At 51.8% G+C, this 23,561-nt stretch overlaps 1 protein-coding gene and 1 long non-coding RNA gene across 3 annotated transcripts; one reads left to right on the forward strand and one right to left on the reverse strand.

Annotated features, from left to right (window-relative positions):
- Positions 1–1,226: 1,226 nt before the first annotated feature.
- Positions 1,227–15,296, forward strand: AGTRAP (angiotensin II receptor associated protein). 2 transcript variants are annotated; one of them, XM_019756342.2, is made up of 5 exons: positions 1,227–1,383; positions 9,743–9,777; positions 12,031–12,136; positions 13,008–13,203; positions 14,678–15,296. In XM_019756342.2, exons 1-5 carry the CDS (start codon positions 1,357–1,359, stop codon positions 14,791–14,793), a joined length of 480 nt encoding a protein of 159 aa, XP_019611901.1. In that variant the 5' UTR covers positions 1,227–1,356; the 3' UTR covers positions 14,794–15,296. The 2 variants fall into 2 exon arrangements, with proteins under 2 accessions (XP_019611901.1, XP_088646244.1); XM_088790118.1 differs by lacking the exons at positions 1,227–1,383; positions 9,743–9,777 and adding an exon at positions 9,833–10,175.
- An 856-nt stretch (positions 15,297–16,152) lies between these two features.
- On the reverse strand, positions 16,153–22,978 carry LOC141572047 (uncharacterized). Its single transcript, XR_012497062.2, has 3 exons — positions 21,756–22,978; positions 18,149–18,230; positions 16,153–17,115 (listed from the first exon to the last, which is right to left on the reverse strand). It is a non-coding gene; the product is annotated as an uncharacterized LOC141572047 (long non-coding RNA).
- Positions 22,979–23,561: the final 583 nt, after the last annotated feature.

The raw sequence follows: 23,561 nt of genomic DNA on the forward strand, positions 1-23,561 counted from the left end.
CAGGTGACTCTAAATGAAAGCTGGTGTTTTCTAAATAAAGTTTTCTCCGGTCATGGGTGAAGGATGGGGTGGAGGGGAGGATGGAGGTAGTGGGAATTTACATTCCTGTTGGGAGGTGGTCAACAGCCTTTGAGATGGCAGGTGAGACAGCTCTTTCTTTCCTCAATTTCTTCCGTTCTTGGTTAAAAGGCAAAGAGGTGTCTTGACAGAATCTTTCTTCACTAGTCTGCTTTTTTCTGGAAACACGTGTGTCCTATAGGTTTTCTGCTGGTCTTCCGGCTGGATTTTTCTACAGCTTTTAGTATGTTCATTCAAGTGGCCCCTTGTGTGTTGATAACAAGAATATTTTCTATGTACTGCACATCTAGTAAGTGCCAGGCACTGTTCTAGGCACTTTACTTTGACAAAAACTCTATCCTTGACCAAACTTTAGTTAAGGTCATGAGCCTTCTCCTCAAACTAGGCCTCAGCCTGGCCTCGGTGTGCAACCTGTTCTTGCTGGGCCTGCATAGCCCAGTTTTAGCAAGAATCCCCCTGCCCTTGATAACTGATCACCCTCCCATCTGATCAAGTTCCTCACCTGCCCCTCCTCACTTTTCGATGTCTAAGTCCTTGGCCTGCCTTTAGCAAGAATCTTGTTAGGTCAGTTTAGCAAGAATCCCCCCAACCTTTAGTGTCTCCTCTTAGTAATTTCCCATCCACGGACCCCTCACTCTGCGGCTTGGCTATAAAACCCCACTTGTCCTTGCTGTGTTCATAGTTAAGCTTGATTTTTCTCCCCTCCTGCAACATCCCTATTGCAATAGTCTGGGATGAAGTCTTCCCTACCATTTTAACACATGTCAGAATAAAATTTTCTTTCACAAAATTCGTTCATTTATCCTCACAAGGACCCTCTTAAGTAGGTACCGTCAATGTCTCTAACACTGGAAGGTAGCGAGGACAGAGGATGCCCTAAAGGATGAGATAGCAGCTGTGGCCACATCCTCACTTTGCACCTGGACATACGCCCAAGTTCTCCTGGCTGCAGGTGGTCCTTCAGTCCACCTGTTGGGATATTAACCAGGCACGATATTGCTCCCTTCGCGGCAAAAGTCCTGATGTCCTCCAGCCGCCCCCGGGTACTCCCCGAGCAATGAGTGGACAGAGCTGGGAGCCGGCGGGTGGCGGGTGCTGGCGGTGCTGGCGGACGCCGTCACCTAGCAAACCGGCAGAGGTCATGTGACCCGACTCACGTGGCCCGGAGCTGAGCTGGGGTTGGAGCCCAGGCAGCAGGGCTGAGTGGGGCCGGCAAGTTTGCTTCCCGAGTTCCAAGACCCCGCGGCTGTCGCACAGGTGCCTTCCGCCTAGGTCGGGATGGAGCTGCCAGCCGTGAACCTGAAGGTGGCGACGGGCGGGGCGGGGGTGGCCACGCCGCAGGCGGGCGGGCGCGGGGCGGGTCTCCTGGAGTGCGGGGGCCGTTTGCGCTTTTAAAGTAGGATTTTAGAGGTGAGAAGGCCGGGAGTTTGGGAAAGAAGAGGGGTAGGGAGAAAGAAAAGATACAGACCCCAGGGGAGAAGGAGGCAGGCAGACAAACCAAGGCCGGGAGGGAAATCCAGGAAAAGGCCAGGAGGGAAAACCAAGGGAACTGGAGGCGGTAAGGGAGGCAAAGGGCCGCCCCCTCCCGCAGGCAGATCCCTCCAACTGGGAGCATTCGGCCCTGGAGGATTGCTTTGGCCTACGCCACCATAATTCCCCTGGAGAAAGAGGAAGGCGCAGGGGAGGGACTAAGACCCGGAGTGGGGCTTGGAGGCGGGACACCTCCCTTCCACCTGGAGGGAGAGAGGGAGGGCGGAGGAGGGAGAGGGAGAGAGGTGTTAGACCTTTCACCTGGCCTCCCATAACCTCACGGTAGCCTCCTTTGTTTGCTAAATCCGGTTAAGAAAAGTAGATGTGCCCGGACTGGTGGTTTCCAAAATGTATAAACCCTGCGTCCTTATTTCCTAAGAAACACGAATTCCAGTAGAAGTTGCTTAACAGCAGAAAACCACAACTTGGTGCACTTAATAAAACACTGCAGGGCTGCCTGGGATGTCTTCATTTCCTGAGCGGCTCTCCACAGCTCCTCAGGACGCCACTGGCGGAGGTTCATTTTCTCTCGCCAAACCCCAGCCCGCTGTGCTTCTTGGCTGGGTTTGCGACAGAGGGGCTGTGGCCATTAGCTTTGGTCAGGAGGGTGTGAACCTTCACCAAACCTGCCATTTTGGGTCTCGGTGCAGTCCCCTTTGAGACTGTATCCAGGAATGCCCTTTTACTCACTGGTGACAAAGCATTTAGCAGCCATGGTGTCCGGTACTAAAGGAACCCAAGAGATAGATGACTACAAAACAGCACATCACTCATATTTGGGTTATGAGACGTGCTCTGTGCTATGACTTCATACAGGCAGACTTCCAGTAATCACACTCGCTGGGACCAACCTCCCTGAAGCTTCTAGTCAACAGCTGCGTGGAGAGATGGCTGGAGCAAGAGAATGGGCTTGGGTTGATGGTTTAGCTGGGAAGAAATTGCCATGAGGGAAACATCCATACTCACTCTGTTCCAGGCAGTGTGGAGTTAATGCCAACTGCCTTTTCTCTAGATATTTGCCTAAAACAATGCTAAGAGAAAATCAGGTGAAGGACAAAGCTGCAGGAGTTGAGAAGGGAGAGAACTCTCATTCCTGGGGCATCTGTGGTGTGCCAGGTTATTTATTTAATCACAACAGCCTTCCGGGAAAGCTGATATTGTCGTCTTTTACGGATGAGCAAACCTTGGCTCAGATCAGATAAATAATTTGCCAAAGTCCCACAGGGATTAAGTGGCAGAGTCAGGATTTGAACCCACCAGGGTCAGACTTCAAAGCCAGCCTGTGACCTTGCCTGGTCACCAGTTAGGGCTGACTTCTGCCTTGACAGTTTATGTCCATCAGGGGGACTTAAATCTGTTTGGGGCTTTTTTGGAGCGACTTATTGGCCTGACAGACCAAGCACCACCATGGGGGTGAGCTGTGCTGGCTTTCGGTGCCCAGAATGAAACTCTGGTCCTTCCCTTGATTTGGGAAAAAAGACCCTCTGTCTCTATATAGGTCTTCTGCTGTTACTAGTCAGAGACAAGTAAGTGTCAGGAGGCCCTGAGGGACCAGGGTTGCCAGGTAACATATAGGATGTCCAGTTGAATTTGAATTTCAGATCAGCAATGAATAATTTTTTAGCGTACGTATATTCCAGGCAATATTTGGGACATACTAACAAATTATTCATTATCTGAAATTTGAAATGAAGTGTGCTGTATTGTTAAATCTGGCCTTCCTATGGAGGGTAGCTGTTGACTCAGGGTTCACAGGCACGTCCGTGGGTCATTCCGAGATCCAGGCCCTGAGGGAGCTGGGGAAATGCAGCCCGTGGGCCTGCACTCCCTCCCCACTCCCTTATTTCATACATTCTTTGGGAATTGGCCGAATGCCTGCTTGTGCCCAGCCAGAGTGGACAGTGGTGCCAGGTTAAAAGAAATAGCTGCCCTAGGCCCTTTGCACAAAAGGTAGTCCCTAACTGAGCCCCATCCCTGAGGCAAGTCTTGAGCCGGAGGGATGACATTGTGACAAGCTTAGAAAGGACTAGACTTGGGTTCATGACGTCTTGTGGAAAGAGGCCCTTGTGGGAAGAGGGTGGGGGTGGGGCGGGTAGTGGAGCATTTGGGTTGAGAACTCAGGAAGCTGACTTCCTGTAGTAAGGAGGACGGCTTTGTATCGGGGGCTGTTACCTGGTAGGCACTGTGTTGAGTGTTTCACATACCTCTCCACTTCCCTGTACCGCTAGATCCGCACAACCCTATGAAACAGGCATATTGTCCCTACTTTACGGAAGAGCAAGCTGCAGTTCTGAGAAGTCAAGTCACTTGCACAAGGTCACAGAGCTTCTGCAGCATGGAGCCAGGATCAGATATCTGGCTGCAGCGCTCATGCAGTTAACCACTGCCTGACTCCGCCTCCCCTCTGGGCAGCCCTGGTTTGTGTCCCTTAGCCCTAGCCACCCTCTGGGATCTCACTACCTCAGATAACAAGTCATGGAGTGTTTGCACGGGACTGGTAGGACTATATTTCATATGTCGATCCGTATGTTGATCTGAGAGGTCAGTGCACTACCTGTGGGGAAATCCCCCCCTACCCCCCGCATCCCTCATGGGCTTCTGGTGGCAAAGTAGTCTAAGTCCACAGGACCCCTTGGTTTCCCCTTAGCCTTCCCTTCTCCAGGTTAAACCTCATTTCCATCCGCTTTTCCAAACCCTGACAGTATAGCATATGGACAGAGCACAGGCCTTGGGGCCAGACATTCCAGGCTGGGCTTTGCTACTTATTCACTGTGACCTTGAGCAGGTTTCTTAACCTGTCAGTATCAGTGTCCTCAGTGTAAAAGAGGACAAAAATAAACCCTATCTTCTAGGGTGATAAGAGGAGGAGCTAGTGGTCCAGGAGGTGGTGTAGCTTTACATTTTTACTGGCATAAAAACTCAGACCAGATAGACCATCTGAGATCTGCACCTGGGCTCCCTTATTTGTAGGTGTTACAGTGTGGGCCAATTTACCCTCTCACAGCCTCCGTTTCTTCATAAGTAAAGCGAGATTAAGACTCCCCCCCCCTCCCCCGTGTACCGGTAGTTGCAAGGATGACAGGGGTCAAGTGCTCAAGGCAGTGTAGACACTGGCAGGCAGGGCTTCATCAATAGCAGGAGTTGCTTTTGCTGTTCACGATTATAGGGTACCTGTCCTACATAGGTACTCATGGTTATGAAGCAGACATGTACATTGACTGTCCAGATGCCTGTGTCTCTGCAGTTGAGGCATCCCTAGGGGACATACAGGTAATAGGTATTGCCTCCATCTCACAGAGAAGGAACATAGGGCTGACACAGAGGAACATGGCTTCTAGACCAGAACCAGGTCTCCTGTGTCTAACCCAGCATCCTGCTACCCTGTGTTGCCTTGGCTCACTAACCCTCTCCTCCCTCGGTCTTCTGACACATTGGGCACCATCTGGAAAAGAGCCCAGCAGCCCCCCTGGACCGTGCATTATATGAAGAGTCTCGTTCAGGTCTTTCTTTCCTCTTGCCCAGCCAGGAAAGTGCTTGGGCCGCCAGGCACATTTTCAGATTCCGCCCCCCTCCTTCCCCGCTTCTCTGTGGAGCCCAGGTTTCCCATTGGTTACTGGAAGTCTCCCCTAGAGCCAGCAGACAGTCCCTTTGTGCCCAGATGAGTCACTCTTCCCTCCTCCAGGACTCTGGGGAAAGGCAGGTCCTGTGGCCCAGTTTCTTGTTGGAGCTTTCCTGGACATTAGACATTTTTAGCCCTGGGAGGGTGTGTCCTCCCATTACAAAGATGGGGAACCTGAGGCAGAGGAGGCTTAGTCTTCAGTGGGTTTCTTTTCCCAGTGGCTTAAGAGAAGTGATCAGATAGTGCTAAGTTTCTTATATATGAGGACTGACAATTAAGTTTGTGAACTTGTAGCAATGATGTTGCTAACCGTTTTTGCTGTCAGAGGGATTATTATGAATTTTTTTTTATAGTGCCTGGTTAAATTATTATTACTATTTCCCCCCTTCTTCCACCTCCCCCGCTCCCACTTCGGTTCAAGCTGTTGTTTCTCAGTCCAGTTGTGTAGGACACAGCTCCCTGGCCCATGCTGGTGTTATGAGCCTTGCGCTCCCCTCGGCTGAGGCAGTCAGTCGCCTGTCGCTGGTCGCTAGTTGGCCACTCACACCAGCTCACGGCAGCTCTCGCCGGCTGCCAGCCGCTCTCAGCAGCCCACGGCCCCTCCTGCTGACTGCCAGCCCCTCACGGTGGCTGCCAGCTGCTCATGGTAGCCCGTGGCAGTTCATGGCAGCTCATGCTGACGTCCAGCTGCTCACGGCAGCCCAACTCCAGGGAGAACTGTTGTTCACAATCTTAGCTGTAGAGGGCGCAGCTCACTGCCCATGTGGGATTCAAACCGGCGACCTCAACGTTAGGAGCATGGTGCTCCAACCACCCAAGCCACCGGGCCAGCCCAAATTTTTTTTAAAGGCTTTTTAAAAAAAATCAACTTTTATTTATTTCAATGTGTTTTTCCAGGACCCGTCAGCTCCAAGTAGTTGTTTCAATCTAGCTGTGGAGGGCACAGTTCACAGTGGCTCATGTGGGGATCGAACCGGCAACCTTGTTGTTAAGAGCACTGTGCTCTAACCAACTGAGCTAACTGGCCGTCCTCATTATGAATTTGTACCAACTAGACAAACAGTTAACCAAATTTATTATTTGGAAGTGCTGGAAAAGTTGTGTGAAAAAGTTAGACCACCTGAAATTTTGCCAATATTTCATGGCTCTTGCATCATGACAATGCACCAGCTCACACGGCACTGTCTGCGAGGGAGTTTTTGGCCAGTAAACAAATAACTGTATTGGAACACCTTCCCTACTCACCTGATCTGGCCCCCAAAGACTTCTTTCTTTACCCAAGATAAAGGAAATATTGAAAGGAAGACACTTTGATGACATTTAGGACATCAAGGGTAATTCGATAGCAGCTCTGATGGCCATTCCAGAAAAAGAGTTCCAAAATTGCTTTGAAGGGTGGAGTACGGGCTGGCGTCGGTGCATAGCTTCCCAAAGGGAGTACTTCAAAGGTGACCGTAGTGATACTCAGCAGTGAGGTATGTAGCACTTTTTCTAGGATAAGTTTGAGAACTTAATTGTCTGACTTCGTATTTATAAAACAAAAGTGATGTCACATGGCAGAGACTGTATGTCTTTTGAGGACCTGCAATATTTCCAAGTTATGCTCTTTTCTTCCCAAGAGACGGCATGTTTTTAAACTTTGTCCAGGTGCTCATTCGTCTTACAGAACTTTCTGGCTCTAGGAAAAGTCTTTATCTCCCAGGTTCTGTAGAGTGATTTCCCCACAGGCTTCCCTGCAGATCAGCGGCCCCTGTGGCTCAGCGTTTCATGTCACCCTAATAAAGCCGTGCTCTGCAGGGCCATTTGTTCAAGACCTATTATGTGCACAGTCTAGATGTCGTAACCAAAGCACTGGGAAATAAAGACCCGTTCTGAAAGAGAAGACAACGGCGGGAAGGATCAGGTGTTCTTTTCAGGAGGAAGATGGTGATGTGAGCTGCCTCACCTGTGCCTCCTTCTGCCATGTCTTCTCTTAGTCTGAAAGCTGAACACCAGGACGCCTGTGGCTGCCCACTCAGCTTGGTCGTTGGCAGATCCCCTCCCCTCTGAGGGTAGGATTTCCTGTTAGAGGGGATGGTGGTTGGCTTTTAAGATAAAAATCAGAATTTTTCCCCATCAGATTCTGGGGAGAATCAGAATTCTCCCCAGGCCCAGCCCTGCCCTCCCCCAGCTTCCTGTCCCTCCTCCACTCTCTTATCTTCTACTCCAGTCACATTGGCTTCTTTTCAGTTTCCAGAATGTTCCATGCTCCCTTCTGCCACACAGCAGGTGATGTCCCTTCGGTTTGAAATGCTCTTCTTTTCTCTCTGCCCATATTTAACCTTCTGCTCACCACTTTCATCTTCACTTAAATATCATTCTCTCAGAGAAGCCTTCTAAGCAGCTCACTCCCCCACTGCTCCTGATGTAGAATGAGGTTCCTTTTCCTCTGCTGTAACTTTCCTTCAAAATGGTGTCTCATTGGCTCCCTCGTTCCTAAAGTGCTTATTGGATGAGCCAGTGTCTCCTGCTGGTGAGAACAGGGCAGTGCTACATCTGCTCTACTCACCACTGAATCCCCAGGGTGGCTGCCAAGCTGGTATCAGGCATGGTGGGTTACACTGTAAATGTTTAAGAAACTTAGGACCATATCTGATCGCTTCTCTTAAGCCTCTGGGAAAAGAAACCCATGGAGGACTAAGCCTCCGCTGCTTTCGTTTCCCCATCTGTGTATCGGAGAGAACACATCCACCCAGGCCCGGAGAGCCTAACGGTCATGGCTGAATCCTGGCTGCGCTCCTGAACCACTGTGTGACCTTAGGCAAGTCACTTACCTCTGAGCCTCAGTTTCCTCAACTATAAAATGGTACCTCAGGGGATGGTAAGAATTAAATGAGTTCATGGGCAGGAAGTCCTTAGAATGCTGCCTGACACACAGGAGGAGCTCAGGCACACACAAAGGTAGAGACGATTGTGAAGATTGCTTCTAGAGCTAGAAGATGCCTTCTGTGATGTACAGCCTGCATTTTTCAGAGTCTTGGGACCTCCCTAAAGTTGGGAAGTCCTCACATCAGTCCTTACAGAATACTTTCCTAGTCTTCTGAGTTTTGGGGGGCTGGGGAGCCAGGTCCCTTTCGACTCACTCGCATTCGGCACCAGGGTGAAGGCGGGGTGTCCCAGGCTTCTGCTCCAGACTGCCTCTCCCCCTACGTGTGGAAAATGCCCACATCTTTCGCGGGGCCTCCAGTGTGAAGGTTAGGTGCACAGGTTCTGGAGTCGACTTAAATTCTAGCTTTTCCACTTGCCATCCGTGGCATCTTGATCAACTTCATTTACTTCTGAGCCCAGCTCTCCATCTCTAAGGTGGAAATGATAACAGTGTCTGTCCCTGAGGCTATTGGGAGGCCCAGAGAAGGTCGTTGAGGTGTTTGGTGCAGGGCTTGTCACATAGCAGCTGTGCATTAAACGGTAACTCTGCTTTTCCCTCCTCGGCCAGAGTTCTTTATTGCAGGGGGCAACTTCTCCTGCCCTTTCACGAGACCAGAAACCGGGGCCTTTCGCAGCAAGTCCATGCTGTGTCTGCCCTCTCTCTCTGGGCCTGGCATACTGCCCCTGCCCTGGGCTCTTGGCATGCCCCCCTCCCAGCTTAACTCCTCAGTCCTTTGAGTAAACTCCTCCAAGGGCCCCTTGATGCTCCTGACTTGGGGCTCCTGGCCTCCCATCGTGTCAGTGCCCCCCCACCCCCTCAGCCATTGCTACACCGTCTTCCTCCTCAAGGCTCTGGGTCCTGCCTTCTGCCTGCACGTCCATGCCCCCCCTCTGGAACACCTCACTCTCCCTCCCCTCTGCCTGGCTGATCCCCACTCATCCATTAGCACCCTCCTTCTTTGGAAGCTCTGGCTGATAGCTGCCCTGCCTTCCCAGTAGCATCTGCTCCTTCCTTCTTTATTTGCTTTCCAGTCAGGACCCTTTTGATTGCCAGGAGTAGAGACCAGTTCCAGTCAAGGGGGCTGTTATTTTAAGGACTCCTGGGCAGTTAAAAGGGTGGAGTATCATAGAAGCCTAGAAAAAAGCGAGAGGGATTTTTTTTGTCTTAACATAAATCAGGCCAAGTGATTTCCTTGCAGAAGAGCCTCCGGTGGCTTCCCTCAGTGCACTTAGGATGAGATCCATGCCCCTGACCGAGCCCACCGCCACCACCCCAGCCACTTCCCCTGATTCCAGAGCAGATTGCCAGGTTCCCCAAAGGAGCCTCCAGCCTTTGGAAGCAGGAAGGGGTGTAGGTGTCACCTGCCCCCAAGGTTATGGGGAGTAGTGTCGTGGCAGCGTCCCCTGGCCTGTGCTCTTCCTCCACCTCTACCCCCAATTCACTTGCTGTGGCTGATGTTTCTTTTCATCAGACATTGGTGAAGCCCTCTTAGGTGCTAAGCAGGGGCCGCCTGTGTTTTCTGGCTTCCAAACCTTCCCTACCTCCCACCCCCATGGTCGCACTCACAGATGTCTTCTTCCGTCCCCTCCCCCCATTTTGTGCCATAGATGATTCTCCTGGTTCACTGGCTGCTGACGACCTGGTGAGTGACTCCACGGTGTCTGGTTCTGTATCCACCTGGCCCCTGGGATCTGGGTCCACATGTCTCCTGGGGTCTTGTCCACCTGTCTCCCAGCTGGGTCCATGACTGAGTAGCACCTTCGTCAACAGCATCATTAGCAAGCTCCCCATGTCCCAAGCTCCAGGCACTTCCCAGAGGTCTCTGCCATCACTGCCTCCCAGGCGCTTTGAGCCCTCATCCTAGGGGAGGTGGCCAGCCCAGGGCAGTGCTGACAGCTCAGCTTATCCTCCAGATACTGCGCGAGCCTTCTGGGGCTTGGCGTGACTCTGCTTCCTCCCCGAGGCCTCTGCATCCAAGAGGCCTGAGGTGCTGCAGCCAGGGAGCCGGTCTCATATGCCACGCTGCGTTCCCCGAGGCAGGTAGGGTGGACATCAGGTAGAGCTCTGTGTATCTGTGATCTTAGGTGAGTCACTTAAACTCCCTGAGTTTCTCATCTTTAAAATAAGTGCATCACTGCCCCTCCCATTTATCTCATAAGGTCATTGAAAGGTGAAAGCACGATTATAGAAATAACTGCTTACATGTGTGGAGGATTTCCCGGTGCCAGCCGCAGGGCTGAGCTCCTTGCCCTCTGTGGGTTAGCTCAGCAGCTCAGCAAGTAGACACACGATAAGGTCTACTGACAGAGGGGTGAGGTCACTTGCTTAGGGGTGGACCCTCACTCTTACATCACACCCCCTGCCCACAGACAGCAGACTCGGGATTCCGTGGACCCTGGTCATGGCCTGGCTCTGGCATGTTCCAGCCAGGCCATCTTGAGCAAACGACTCCACCTCTTGGGGCCTTGGTTTCCATCTGTAAAATGGGTATAAGGCCAGCACACTCCTCAGGAGCCGTGAGGGAGAAGCGTGGCCTGCTCACCCGACACTGCCCAGGGCCTGCCACAAAGGGCTGCTGGCTGGAGGATTGCAGCACTGACTCATCATTACTGTCTGTTTTATCTGTTGAGCCTCTGGGGAGATTTCTCTGCCAAACCACGAGTAGAAACCATGGAGTTCACGTGTGCACTTTGCAGACTTTGAAGAGCAGTGCACATGTAAACGGTTGTGAATACTGTGAACGGTGATAATCATGGTTAATGGCCTTGGGAAGCAAAGTCAAATACCGATTTCCCAGTCACACTCCCCAGCTTCTCAGTTGGTGAGTCTGGGCTGGGGCCCTAGAAAGCACTTGCTTTCTTAAAACCCCAAAATGAAATTACTTAAAGACCATGGAGCCTAGTTTCACTCTATCCTTAACTGCTTTGCACGTGTTTTCCGTATGGTACACTTCAGTGAATGTCATTTAAGTTTATGAAGTGCATCACTGCATGCTGGGGCAATCTAGGCCCAGTGGAAATAGTCAGAGCGAACATGGCCTCTGGAGCCAGACTGCCAGGGTTCAAGTCCTAGCTCTGCCACTTAGCCGCTGTGGGATCTTGGGCAAGTTCCTTGACCTCTCTGCCTCGCCTGTAAAATGAGGAGCAAAATAGTGCCCCCTCCTGGAGTTATGAACACAAATGCACAGAAATTAGGTAATTTAAAGCATTTAGAACTGTGCCAGATTCCAGGAAGGCCTCTGTGTTCACGATTATTTTCATTGGCTTGACAAGCAAACATATCAGTACCCTGAAAAATAAAATAGGGTCGGCATTGTGTCAGAAAGGGACGAGGTGGTACTTCAAATTGGGTGGTCAGGAAAGGAGTCTTGGAGTTAACATTTGAGTGGAGACTAAACTGATGAAAAGGGGCCAGGTGTTCAGGGTAGAGGGAGCAGCACAGGCGATGGCCTGGAGGGAAAGGAGGGTTGTGTCACGGTAACTCCCAAAGGGCCCCTTAGGCCACGGGGAAGAGTCTGTTTTCTTCCAAGTGGGAGAGAAAACTGTTGGAGGATTTTCAGGAGTGACATCCCTGGACATTACTGCTATTTAGACAATGGCCTGGCGGGGGCAGGAGTGGAAGTCAGGAGACCAGTGCGGGAGGCTGCTGTGGTAAATCCAGCCGAAGACAGTTTTGACCTGGAGGGATCCGATTGGGAAGCAGAGCCAATGGGATTTCCTGACATTTCTGGGGCACAGCGGGGGAGGAAAACAAGTACCCTGTTGCCTGGAAGACTTTGGCCTCTTCTCAGAGGGGGCCCTGAGACCCTGCTGTGCAGGGGAGGTGACCTGTGGGAGGGGGTGGGCAGCTGTGGGGCGGACACCACCTGACCTGACTCAGGCGCATCTTCCCACAGGGGCTGCCTCGTGTTCTTGGGCCCCTATGCCTGGGCCAACTTCACCGTCCTGGCCTTGGGGGTGTGGGCCGTTGCTCAGCGGGACTCCATCGACGCCATAAGCATGGTGAGCTGTGAAGCAGCGCGGGAACGGGCTTCAGGGTGCTCCATGGCCCCTGTTCTGTCTTCCCCTCAGCCGTCCCAGTCTTCTCTCTTTCCCTTGTGTCCTCATTTTCCATTTCCCACAGCCTTGCAGATAAGCCCGCCCAGGCTGCCAGCCCACGTGTGTTTTCACTGGCCTGGCCTGCTCTGCTTGCCTGGCTCAGAGCCCAGAGTCTGCTCATTGTTTTCCCCAAGAAAGGTGTGGGGTGGGTTCCCACCAGTGCCCCAGACTGGTCACTCCCCGAGGGGAGTGGGGCATGTACCCAATAACCCCCCTCTAGGACCCTCTTTTTGGAGGGAGGGATGTGGCTGGGAGACCTGCAAAGAGGGAACTCCACTACTTTGTGAGGTCAAAGTGGACACAGCCCAGCTGAGCTCTGCCTTGGGGGAGCTTCCCGACACCCATTTAGCCCCAAGGGGCGGTGAGCGCTCCAGCACCAGCCTCTCAGCATGACTGAGGCTGGGGGCCTCAAGGACGACAGAGAAGGGATTTCCTTGGTGGTGGAGACAGGTTGGGTGAACTCTGGGGGACCTTCCGTCTCGGAGGTGCTGGAACCAAGCTGTGTGCCTTGTCATGGTCTCAAAGGTGATAGGAGACGGGTGGAGCCCCCGAGTCCCTGCTCCGGCCCTGCTGACATCAGGCATCTCCTCCACAGGGTCCTGCTTGCTTGCTCGGTCTGTTTTCCATCAAACTCTAAGGGCACAGTAGGGCACAAATGGAGCTTCCAGATTGGTATATGTGGTGGGGGAGTGATGGGGGCGTGAGGGGGCATCGCTGTGCCCATAACCTCCAATGACGTGGTCACGCCTGGGCCCTGTGCCGGCCTGTCTTGCAGTTTCTGGGTGGCTTGGTGGCCACCATCTTCCTGGACATCATCCACATTAGCATCTTCTACCCACGGCACATCCTCACGGACACAGGGCAGTTCGGCGCCGGCATGGCCATCCTCAACCTGCTCCTCAAGCCGTTCTCCTGCTGCCTCGTCTACCACATGTACCGGGAACGCGGGGGTGAACTCCAGCTCCACGCTGGTGAGGCCACCCCCTCCTGCCAGTCCCCGACTCCTCTCTCACCGGCCAGGGGACAGCACTGCCATCTCCCCACGTCTCCTCTGTCTCCCCCTCTGCCCCACGGCCCCGCCCCAGTGAGCTGATTTTGCACCAGGTGACGAGGGCTCAAGGTGCAGGGAGGGGCTTGGTGTAGTGCTAAGCGCCAGGCTAGAATGTGTGCTGGCTCCTGGGCTCTGCTGCAGGGGCCCCGTGGTCCCTGGGCTGTCCCAGCCTGGTGTGACCTTTCCATGGCCTTAGGCTATGAGCAGAGTTGGGTACAGTGGCTAGGCCCCCGCCCTTCTGAGCTCGGGCACAGATGCAGCTGGGGGTGTCATGCAGTTCCACGGGCAGCTGTGGGCAATCTGCATCCTGAGGCTTGAGGGCACCTGTCGGGCCACCTTCTCTCAGCTCCCACAGACCCGGTCCCCAGAACCTTGTGGGGTCTGGGTGGCCAAGGGAGAGAGGGTGCTGGCATGGGCCAGGGAGCCTCAGCCAAAGACAGCATTGAATGGCAGGTGCTTCCCCTGCGGACCAGTCCTCTTGCCTTAGTCCCGCCACACGCCCTCTCTGAGCTATACCTTCTTATATTGGCCAAGCCATTTTCCTGTTCTCTCCCACACACTTTCTCATTTCCTTTCTCTCTCTGAGAAATGGCCTTCTATTAACTTCACTGCTGAGAAGAGAGGCCCAGGGTGGCCCATGACCCGCCTGAGGGAGCAAATCAGCCAAGGGCAGGAGTGGCCTGGGGCCAACCTCAGCACTGCCTGGGCCTGCCCTGGAGTGAGGAGGGACCAGTAACATTCCTGCCATTGGACAGATGGGGAAACTGAGACCCAGAGCCCTTGGGACTTGTTCAGGATGACAGGACAGATGAGCAGAGGAGGGATGGGAGTGAGGAATGCAGGAGTGAGGAATCCCTGCCTTGCACCCCTGGCCCTAGCTCTCCAGCCTCTGCAACTGTGCCAGGCCCTGGGGCCTTCTGGATATAATACCACGGTGTCCATTCTCCCTGGGAGAGGAGCTGGGGGGGGGGGGGGGGGGACGTGGGCCCAAGGCTGGGGATTCCCCAGCGCAGATTCCTGAGCACATGCTGCTTGGGGAAGTACCGGGCATAGTGCCTAAGAGCCCTGGCTTTGGGGTCATGCTGCCTACATCTGAATCCTAGCTCTCAGCTTCATGCTGTGTAATCTCAGACAAGTCAGTTCGTCTATGATGCTCAGTTTCCTCATCTACAAAGTGGGGCTAATAATATCTCTAGGGTTATGGGAGGATTGCATGAATAACACGTGCTTACAGCTTGCTGACTGGGGCTACGGCCACCATCACTGTCCTGGTGCCGGGATGCCCAGCGCTGGCCTGCCTGGTGGGGATGGAGTGGATCTTGGTTTGCACTTAGTGGGATGCCCTGCGCCCTCACCCATCATTTTTTCTTTCCCTCCATCTCCCCACCGCCTAGGTTTCTGTGGACCTTCACAGGAGCACAGCGCTTACCAGACAATTGACTCGCCAGAGGTGCCCTCAGACCCTTTTGCAGGCCCGGAGAGCAAGGGTCACACCCCCCAAGCGTACTGAAACCAGCCGCACTGGGCCTGGCCCCAACCCAGGGGCCAGTTTGACAAACTGTGGGGGAGGTCCAGGCTGCATCACCTTCCTTATGCCCTGGATGCCATCCTAGGACTGCTCCTCACCTGCCTTTCTTGGACCTAACGTGGAATGTGCCTTCCCATTCCCCACCTCAGGTGTTGCCTGAATGTCCTATGCCCACACCTGTCCCAAGCTCCCTGTGGCCCCCCTCTCTTCCAGGTATCCCACTGGTCCCAGGCTGGGAACCATGGTCTCTTTCCTTACCTCCACCCCTAGCTCCTCTGTGCAGGCCCCAGGTCAAGCCCTGTGGCCTTCTGGTTGTGCTTAGCCCCGGGAGTATTGGGTTAAGGCCCTTTGGCTTCTCACTGCCTGGTCACTTGGTGCCTCAGGACCCCAGGACTGGAGGCAGAGGTATCTGTAGCACCCGAGACTCACCACAGCTCCCAGCTGCCCTCTCGGAGCCGTGGTATTAAAGTTTGGGGACTTCTGTAGCTGGCTGTGTGTTGAGCCATGATTACTTTCCCAGCTGGGCTGGGTCCTGCACCTGCCATTCCCGGGAAGGTTCCCCTGCGACTCCACGGGCTGCCGGGGCTCAGCTGCCCAGAGGAGGGAGGGGCTCATGACCAGTGGGGCCTGCCCTGCGCCCAGCTCTGGCCTAGCTGAGGCCCCAACAGACAAGGGCATCTTCCAAGACATCGGTTCCTCTGAATCAGATGACTTAGGTACTGACTTGAATCTTGCGCTGCCACTGATTGTCTGTGTGTCCTTAGGCAACTTAGCCTCTGACCTCAGTGTCTTCTGGACAAAGTGTAATGCCTGCCAAAGGGCGATAAGGCAGAAGAAATGGTAAGTGCCTGGGCCACAGAAGGGCTCCCGAAATGACAGCAACGTTGTCAGTGGGGTTGCTCCTTGAGCCTGTGATGATGTCGGGTCAGGAAGCAACAGGCAGCCTCTTCCTGGCTGTTGCCTGTGCCAAGCAGAGGGGACAGTATAATCACAGACCCCAATTCCTCATAGTCCCAGAGCCCCAAGTCTGACTGGATCTTTGGGTGGGGGCAGAGGAAGGTTCTTGTCTTAAGTGCATTCCCCAGAAGCAGACTCTGAGATGAAGTGAGACATGGTGCAAAGCAAGGGAGCCCGGCTTTCTTGGTCATTGGCCACGGGCTGCCCCGGGGGGGAGGGGGGAGGGTGACAACCACCCACGCTACTCAGTGTCCCTGCCCGTTCAAGCAAAGTGGCCCAAAGAGCCTGAGCACCATCCTGCAAGGAGAGGTTCTCAGAAGCACACAGAATCGGTGAGGACCACCAGTATAGCTGCCTCCTTTCCACACAACAGATCTCATACGAGAGAGCTTGTAACATTTATTCGACATTCAAAAAACCTATGGGAAATAGGCAGTGTTCTAGATATTGGGGATACCAGTGGTACCTGGGAGACTCCATCTCACATGAGAGGGTTTGAGTGGGCGCGTGCCTGCCTGGCCTATTTGGGGGCACCACCAGGAGGCCAGTGTGGCTGGAGCCGAGGGGAGAGGGAGGGAATGAGGGCAGGAAGGCAGCAGGGCCCAGATGGTACAGGGTGAGTGGGTCATTTTGAAGACCGGCTCATATTGAGTGAGATGGGAGCCCCTGCAGGGTTTGGGGCAGGGTTGGACACAGTCTGATTTACATTCTAACAGGGCAATGTTGGTGGCTTGGACTGGGAGGTAGAGGTGGGGGTGGTGACAAGTGGTCATGTGGAACAGAACACTGCACCAATTGTCAGTCCCAGGGGACGACTCAGATCCTGCTGCCTATTGTATCTTGGTAGTGGAGGCGCCAAGGAAAAAACATGGCCGTCAGGCACTGGGTGGACGCTTCACTCACACCAAGAAGAGACAGCGAGATCAGCGGCAGTCGTGGGGGTCCATCCCCCAAGGACAGTCGGTCTCCTTGCCAGCTGCTACTCACCCTCTCATGCCAAGGTGGGAGGACCCTGTCCGCTCCCCGAGGGAGACAGATACAGCAGTGGGGTTGGCCAAGTGCCATATGACACAGACGCTGAAGTGGGACAAAAGAGCGTACATTGAGCCTGAAATGGAAAGACATGCCCACACAAGGTGACAAGCTGGGAACAGGCTGTGTGGGCTCTATCTCTTGGTAAGGATGTGTTCCAGGCCCACGGCCCGTTGTTAGGCAGCTGAGGGGGGTTGGAAGACAGCGTGCAGGAGACGAGGAGCGGCCTTTCCCAACAGGAGCGCATCCTCTCAACCACAAGGTTGCAGCTCCTAGGTACTTTTTGAAGGCAGAGCAGCAGGAGTCACTGATGGACTGGATGGAGGAGGAGGAGAGGAGTCCATGATTGCAAGGTTTTGGGCCTGAGCAGCTGGAGGCTAGAGCTGCCACTAGCCAGGAGGGAGGACAGCAGGAAGGCCAGGTTCAGGGCAAGGCTGGTCAGTCAGTCTTGGATGGGCCACACTTGAGGTAATGGGGCTTCCAACCAGACCTTACCACCATGTTCTTTTAAAAACACCAGCTTCTAAAAGGACTTGGAAATAGTCTACATTTTAGTCTGTAAGAGTCTGACATTCTAGAAACTGTCAACCACAGGAAGTAAAGTCTTCTTGTCTCTGGACTCCTACTGGAGAGGGCTGAAGTCATTTGTCTAGTTTTCTAGTTTACAAAGCTTTTTTTTTAAAATTCATTTATTGGGGAACTGTGTTTCTCCAGGGCCCATCAGCTCCAAGAATTGAACCGGCAACCTTGTTGTTGAGAGCTTGCTCTCTAACCAACTGAGCCATCCGGCCACCCCCTCCAGAAGCTCAGCAGCAGCTCGTTGTCTTCAATCTAGTTGTGGAGGGCGCAGCTCAGTGGCCCATATGAGAATCAAACCAGCAACCCTGTTGTTCAGAGCTCACACTCTAACCAACTGAGCCATCCGGCTGCCCCTAGTTTACAAATCTTGTGTTTCTTGTTTTCACAAAGCTGAGCCTTCTGGATGAGGAAGACAGAGGAATTGCCCAGGGTGGTCTCTCTTTTCTCCTTTTGGCGAAAACCAAACCAGAGCCAGTGGTTCCTACAGAGGCCCCACCTCACCCCCCACCTCAGGCCAGTCCTCAGAGTCTCTGAAATAGTCTGCAAATTCCAACTCTCTCAGCCTTCCTCCAAACCAGCTCTAGACAAGGCCTTGGTTTAAATCCAAACTGCCCTTTGTGATTGACTGTGTAAAAGACTAGACTGTCTCTTAACCTTACTGTGCCTCAGTTTCCTTATCTGAAAAATGGGGATAATAATAGTGCCTGACTTAGGGATTAGTGAGGATTGAAAATCAGTAACATGTTTCATAAATGTTAGATCTCATTACCTGTATTCAGAGAGCGGGACGGTGTGGCCTGTGTAGGGGAGGAGAACGTTTTCTTCGACCTTCTTAGGGTTCCTGGCTGGGTCTGAAAAGAGAGGAGTCCATGATCGCAAAGATTGCACTGTTTGCAGAGATTAATCAGGAGAAAAGGTTAACAGGAGAAAAGCCTACAAGTTTTATTGAATTTTTATATATATATGGAAGCCTTCACAAGAGAATGAAGACCCAAAGAGATGACCAGAGCAGGAAGCTTTTACACCTTTTAGACAAATTTGTAAAGAATTGACAAGACAAAGCGGTTTGAGCTAGAAATAGTAAACGGTGAAAAGTAACTAGGAGGATAAGGGTGAGTTTAACAAGGCTCCTTTGTACAATTTCTCAGCCATAAATTCCCTATCTCTGGTGAGAAGAATGTCTTTCCTCCTGCTAGGAGGAGGGAACCTTTCACAGAGGAGATGTATGACCTGAGAAGAGGGCGAGGTGGGGGGAAGGTCAGAGTAACCTTCCTGCTTCTGCCATTTTCTCAAACAACTTCAGTTTAAGATATTTAATATGCCACAGTGCCATATTTTGGGGTAGCATGTCCTGAACCCCATCACCAGTCTATCTGACCATCCATTCATTTGTTATTAATTCTATAAACATTCACTGAGAGCTTTCTACAAATTCTCAAAAGAATGAAAAAATTGTCAGGAAGTAAAACAGAGATCTTTATCTGGCAACCGTAGAACTCTGCGGGTCCAGCTCTCGAAGTGGCTGGGGGCTTGTGTGCACACTTGTCAGTCCAGAGACCATCAGCGGAGTCCATGGGTTGCTCTAAAATATTATCATCTCGGAGAGCTAAACACAGAATCACAGATTTGAACTTGAAGGGAGCTGAGAGCCTCCCTAACCAGTGGATTGAAAAGTCTATTTTCTTTCAAACGCTTTGTTTAAAATTAATCTTACCCAGTATATTAAACAGAGCTAGTCTGACAGAGCTCAGCGCCACCATCACCACCACCACCGTAATCTGTGACCCCCAAAGCACAAACTGATGAAAACTGATCCCCTAGGACCTCCGTATTCCACAGCTGAGAACACAGACCCAGAAAGAGGAGACTCGGACAAGGGCACATGGAGATTTCTTGATTTTAGAGCCAGAATGTGGCAGTATGGGGACTGGGATGCCGAGTTAAAGGAAATAAATAGAACTTCTACAAATGAAAAAAAAAAAAGATTGAATTAGAAACTCAATGGATAGATTAATTCCTAGAATAGATACACTGGAAGAGAGAGGGGCCGGCCCGGTGGCTCAGGTGGTTGGAGCGCGGTGCTTCTAACGCCAAGGTCGTGGTTTGATCCCCACAAGGGCCAGTGAGCTGTGCCCTCTACAGCTATGATTGTAAACAACAGCTCTCCCTGGAGCTGGGCGGCCGTGAGCGGCTGACTAGTGACCAGCGATTAGCAGTCAGAAGGAGCACAAGGCTCATAATACCACAATGGGCCAGGGAGCTGTGTCCTACACAACTAGACTGAGAAACAATGCCTTGAACCGGAGTGGGGGGGAGGTAGAAGAAGGGGGGGGGGGGAAGAGAGAGAATCAGTAGCTTTGAAGATAGATTTGAAGGACTTATTTGGAATGCAGCAAAAAGAAAGACTATGAGAAATGAGAAGGTCTCACATAACTACACTCAGAGTTCCTGCCGGGGACAAAGGGCGAGAGACAACATTCGAAGGCACAAAGGCAGAGAATTTTTCAAAATAAAAAGACACCAAACCTCAGAATCTGGAAGCCAAGTAATCACTAAACAGAATAAGAAAAAAAAAAAAATCCACGCGTATAGTCATCATGGCGGAACTTTGTTCATATGCTGCTTTCAGCACCTGGAAAGGTGCCGGCACCTGGAATAGTGCCAGCATCCAGTAAGTGTTTTATAAAAGGTGGGGAATGAATGGATGAAAAAACTGTGGAACACCACACACAAACATTAATATCCCCAAAGCAGCACGTAGAAAAGATATCTATCGTCCTAAAAGGAATGACAATTACACCAGCAGCTGATGGCTCAACAGTGACAATAGAAACCAGAAGATAGGAATGGTATCTTCAAAGTAGTGAGAAAAATAACTGGCAACCTAAAATTGTGCACTAGTGAGTTATCTTTCAAGGATGAGGGTGAAATAAAGACGTATTCAGAGAAATGACAATAGAGTTTATCACCAACAGACCTTCTAAATACAGAAACGTCTAAAAATCTTTTTGTGGAAGAAAGAAATTTTTCCATAAAGAAGATCTGACATGCACAAAGGAAATAGTAAACATGTGACAATAATAATATATTTCAGGAGGAGCTGCCCAGACAAACGTACTATAAAGTCTTTTTTTGTCTGGCAGAAGGGTAAATACTGCATTAGCTTTAGACTTTGTCAAATTAAATGTACATATTAAAATGTCTTGGATAACCACTGAATGAATAGAAATAGAATGTAATTTTCAAGCCAGTTGTGCATGTGTGTGTGTGGGGAGAGGGATATGAAAAAGAAAACCTTGATTAATTCTTAAAAAGGCAAGAAAGGAGAAAAAAATAAAAAACCCATGAAGTCTGACTATTAGTAAGCGCAAAAATAAAATAGTTTGTATAATTATGTCACCATCACACAGTTGTAAATTATTTTTTTAATTCTAAAAAAAAAATTCTAGCCATATTGTGTGTATAAGAGACACACCTGAAACATGTAGACAAAGCAAGGCTGAAATTAAAAGGATAAAAAATTTAACCAGGCAAATAACCAAATTATAGCTGATGTAGCTGAATTAATATCAAACCAACTTGACTTGAAGGCAGAAGTATTACTAGAGATATAAGAGGGACAAGACTTAAATACCTAAAGGTTCAATCCACCAGGTTTAAGAGGAGATATTAGATGCATAGACTTAAGAAGGAAGTAATGATCACCCCGTCCTTCAAGAATTGTTTTAGAATTTAAAAGGCTCTTTGGCATTTATTTGTCAAACATCTGACTTTCATATCAAACCAGAGAGGTAGTAGAGTAGGTGTTACCACTCCTCTTTTACAGATAAGGAGCCTGAGGTTCAGAGAAGTTAAGGACTTGTCTAAAGTCACACAGCAGCAGAACGATCTTGATCACGTGTCTCCTGACTCCCCGCCCAGTGCTATTTCTCTTTTAAAAAGGAGAAAGAATACAATCTGAACAGAGGTAGTAAAGGGCAGGGCAGAACGCTGTGGGGAACAGCATGGAACAGGTGGAAAATGCCTAGCGGGAAGTGTCATTAGGCCAAGCACACAGCGCAGAGAGGAGTGGGTAAGAGTGGATTCATTTCAGCCAGTTTCCAAGGAACCCGAAGGCCGGCAGTCTTACCTGTCTTGCATGTGCAAAAAGTTTGCACGGTCCTTTGCCATCCGATGCTCGGCGCAGGGGCCCGAACCCTCTTGCGGAGGGACCGTGCACTCCCGCGGAGGGACCGCGCACTCCCGCTGACGTCCCCCTCCGGCGCCCTCGGGCCCACGCGCGCGCAGAGGCCGCCACGTTCGAGCCCCGTGCACCCTCGAGGCAGCTGCCGGGCACTGGGCGGCGCTCTCTGACGTTGCCCCCAACCCCCACCTACCTGGGTCGTTGGCCGTCCTGCCTGAGGTCCCCTCCAGGTTCAAACCCAAGGGGGTGATAGAGGACCCGAGGAAGACAGACGCACGGGAGGGCAGGTCCAGAAAAGCGAGATAACTGACTGCGAGTTCTTTGGGTGGGAAGAGGAGGAAGGCTCTGATGTCCTTAATCATACAGGGATGCGGCTGGAGTGGCGTGGGAGCGGGCAGACAGTGTTGGGGAGGAGCAGATAGACAGAGAGACAGGCATGCGGTGGGGAGAGGACGGAATTGAGGGTAGAAAGGGATAAGTGGATTAAGCGGCCTCAAGTCTCCTTTGGAAAGAAGTGGGGGCTGCGTGGTCCTGGCTAGGAAGCATGGCTGTAGAGTCAGCCCCAGGAGGTCCCTCTGCAGCTGCTGACCAGCTGTAGGGCCTTGGGCTGGGCACGTAGCCCCTTAAGCTCCAATTTCCTCTTCTCTAAAACAAAGAGCCTCATTCTTAGGGCTGCGGTGCAGATTAAGTGACAGGATAAATCCTAAAGGCTGTGTGGTGCTTGGCATGGTTCATTGATTTAACAGTGTATGAACCCTGTTATGTGCCAAGTCCTATTCTATGTGCTGTGAATGCAGCAGGATAAAAGAGAATGGCTCATAATCCACTGGAGGGAGAAAAGCAACCATTAAGTTTTTCAGCCAGTTAGGTGGTGGTAAGTCACGGAGAAAAATCACACAGGGTAAAGACAGGAGGGAATGGGGAGGGTGCTGTGGTCAGAGAGAGGGTGGTCAGGGAACGACTGTGCTGTGTGAGACAGGAATTGAAGGAGAGAGAGAGAGAAAGAGAGTTCTAGGCAGAGAGAAAGCAAGTGCAAAGGTCCTGAGGTCAGAACATGCAGGGCATCTTAGAAGAACAGCGAGGAGGCCGGTGTGTTTGGAGCAGAGAGAGCACAGGGACAGGAGTAGGGATGAGGTTGGTAAGGTAACTGGGAGCCAGGTAACTGGGGCAGGGGTCAGCAAACTTTCCTAAAAGTTGGAGAGTAAATGTTTTAGGCTTTGTGGGACCATAAGGTTTAAACTACACTGCCATGTAGTGAGAAAGCAGCCACAGACAAGCCATAAACAGATGAGGCTGCGTTCCAGTATCACTTTATGTACATAACAGGCTCCCTGATGTAGGGTCTTGCAGGCCTTCACTGAAGACAGAGCCGTTGGGGCTTTTGAGTTGAGTCAGGATCTAAATGTTCACAGGATCATGCTGGCTATTGTGGGGAGGTGACTGCCAGGTGTGAGGATGGGGGGAGAGTGGGAGACCAGGTAGGAGGCAGGAGGTGTGGTCTCTTGACCTAGGGGGGTGGGGATGGAGGTGGTGAGCAGGATCAGAGACTGCGTATTTTTGAAAGGTAGAGCTGATGGGATTAGCTATGTGAGGGAGCAAGGAGCCAGAGTGGCTCCGGGATTGTTCCCTGAGCCAGCCGGAGGCTGGAGCCACCATTCTCAGAAAAGGGCGGGAGGATGGGAGTCTGCCTTAGAACTGTCTGAAGCTGAGATCACCTGGGGTGTGGGTGCCTCAGGGAAGGGAGGAAGCAGAGGGCTGAACCCTGGTGCCTCCATCGCTAAGGGGCCGAGAAGAGGAAGAACAAGCAAAGACTGGGAAGGAGACAGCCCGCAGGAGAGAGGGAAGCTAAGAGGTGGTGTCCTGGAGTCAGGGAAGCAAGGACTCCAAGGAGGACAAGTGACCATCGTCGTGTTGCCACCACTGGAAAACCAAGTGCTGAGGACTGGCCAGGGACCTGGTATCTCGGAGGTCACCTAGAGGAAAGCAGTTTTGGGGTGGA

Source organism: Rhinolophus sinicus, chromosome 14 (assembly GCF_057876585.1).
Source record: "Rhinolophus sinicus isolate RSI-liver-muscle chromosome 14, RSI-T2T, whole genome shotgun sequence".
In the NCBI taxonomy this organism is placed as follows: Eukaryota; Metazoa; Chordata; class Mammalia; order Chiroptera; family Rhinolophidae; genus Rhinolophus; species Rhinolophus sinicus.

Coding starts and splice junctions, on each gene's coding strand:
- AGTRAP (XM_019756342.2), top strand. CDS start 1,357: ATGGAGCTGCCAGCCGTGAACCTGAAG. Junction 1,384..9,742: donor TGCCAGCCGTGAACCTGAAG/GTGGCGACGGGC, acceptor TTTGTGCCATAG/ATGATTCTCCTGGTTCACTG. Junction 13,204..14,677: donor TGAACTCCAGCTCCACGCTG/GTGAGGCCACCC, acceptor CCCACCGCCTAG/GTTTCTGTGGACCTTCACAG.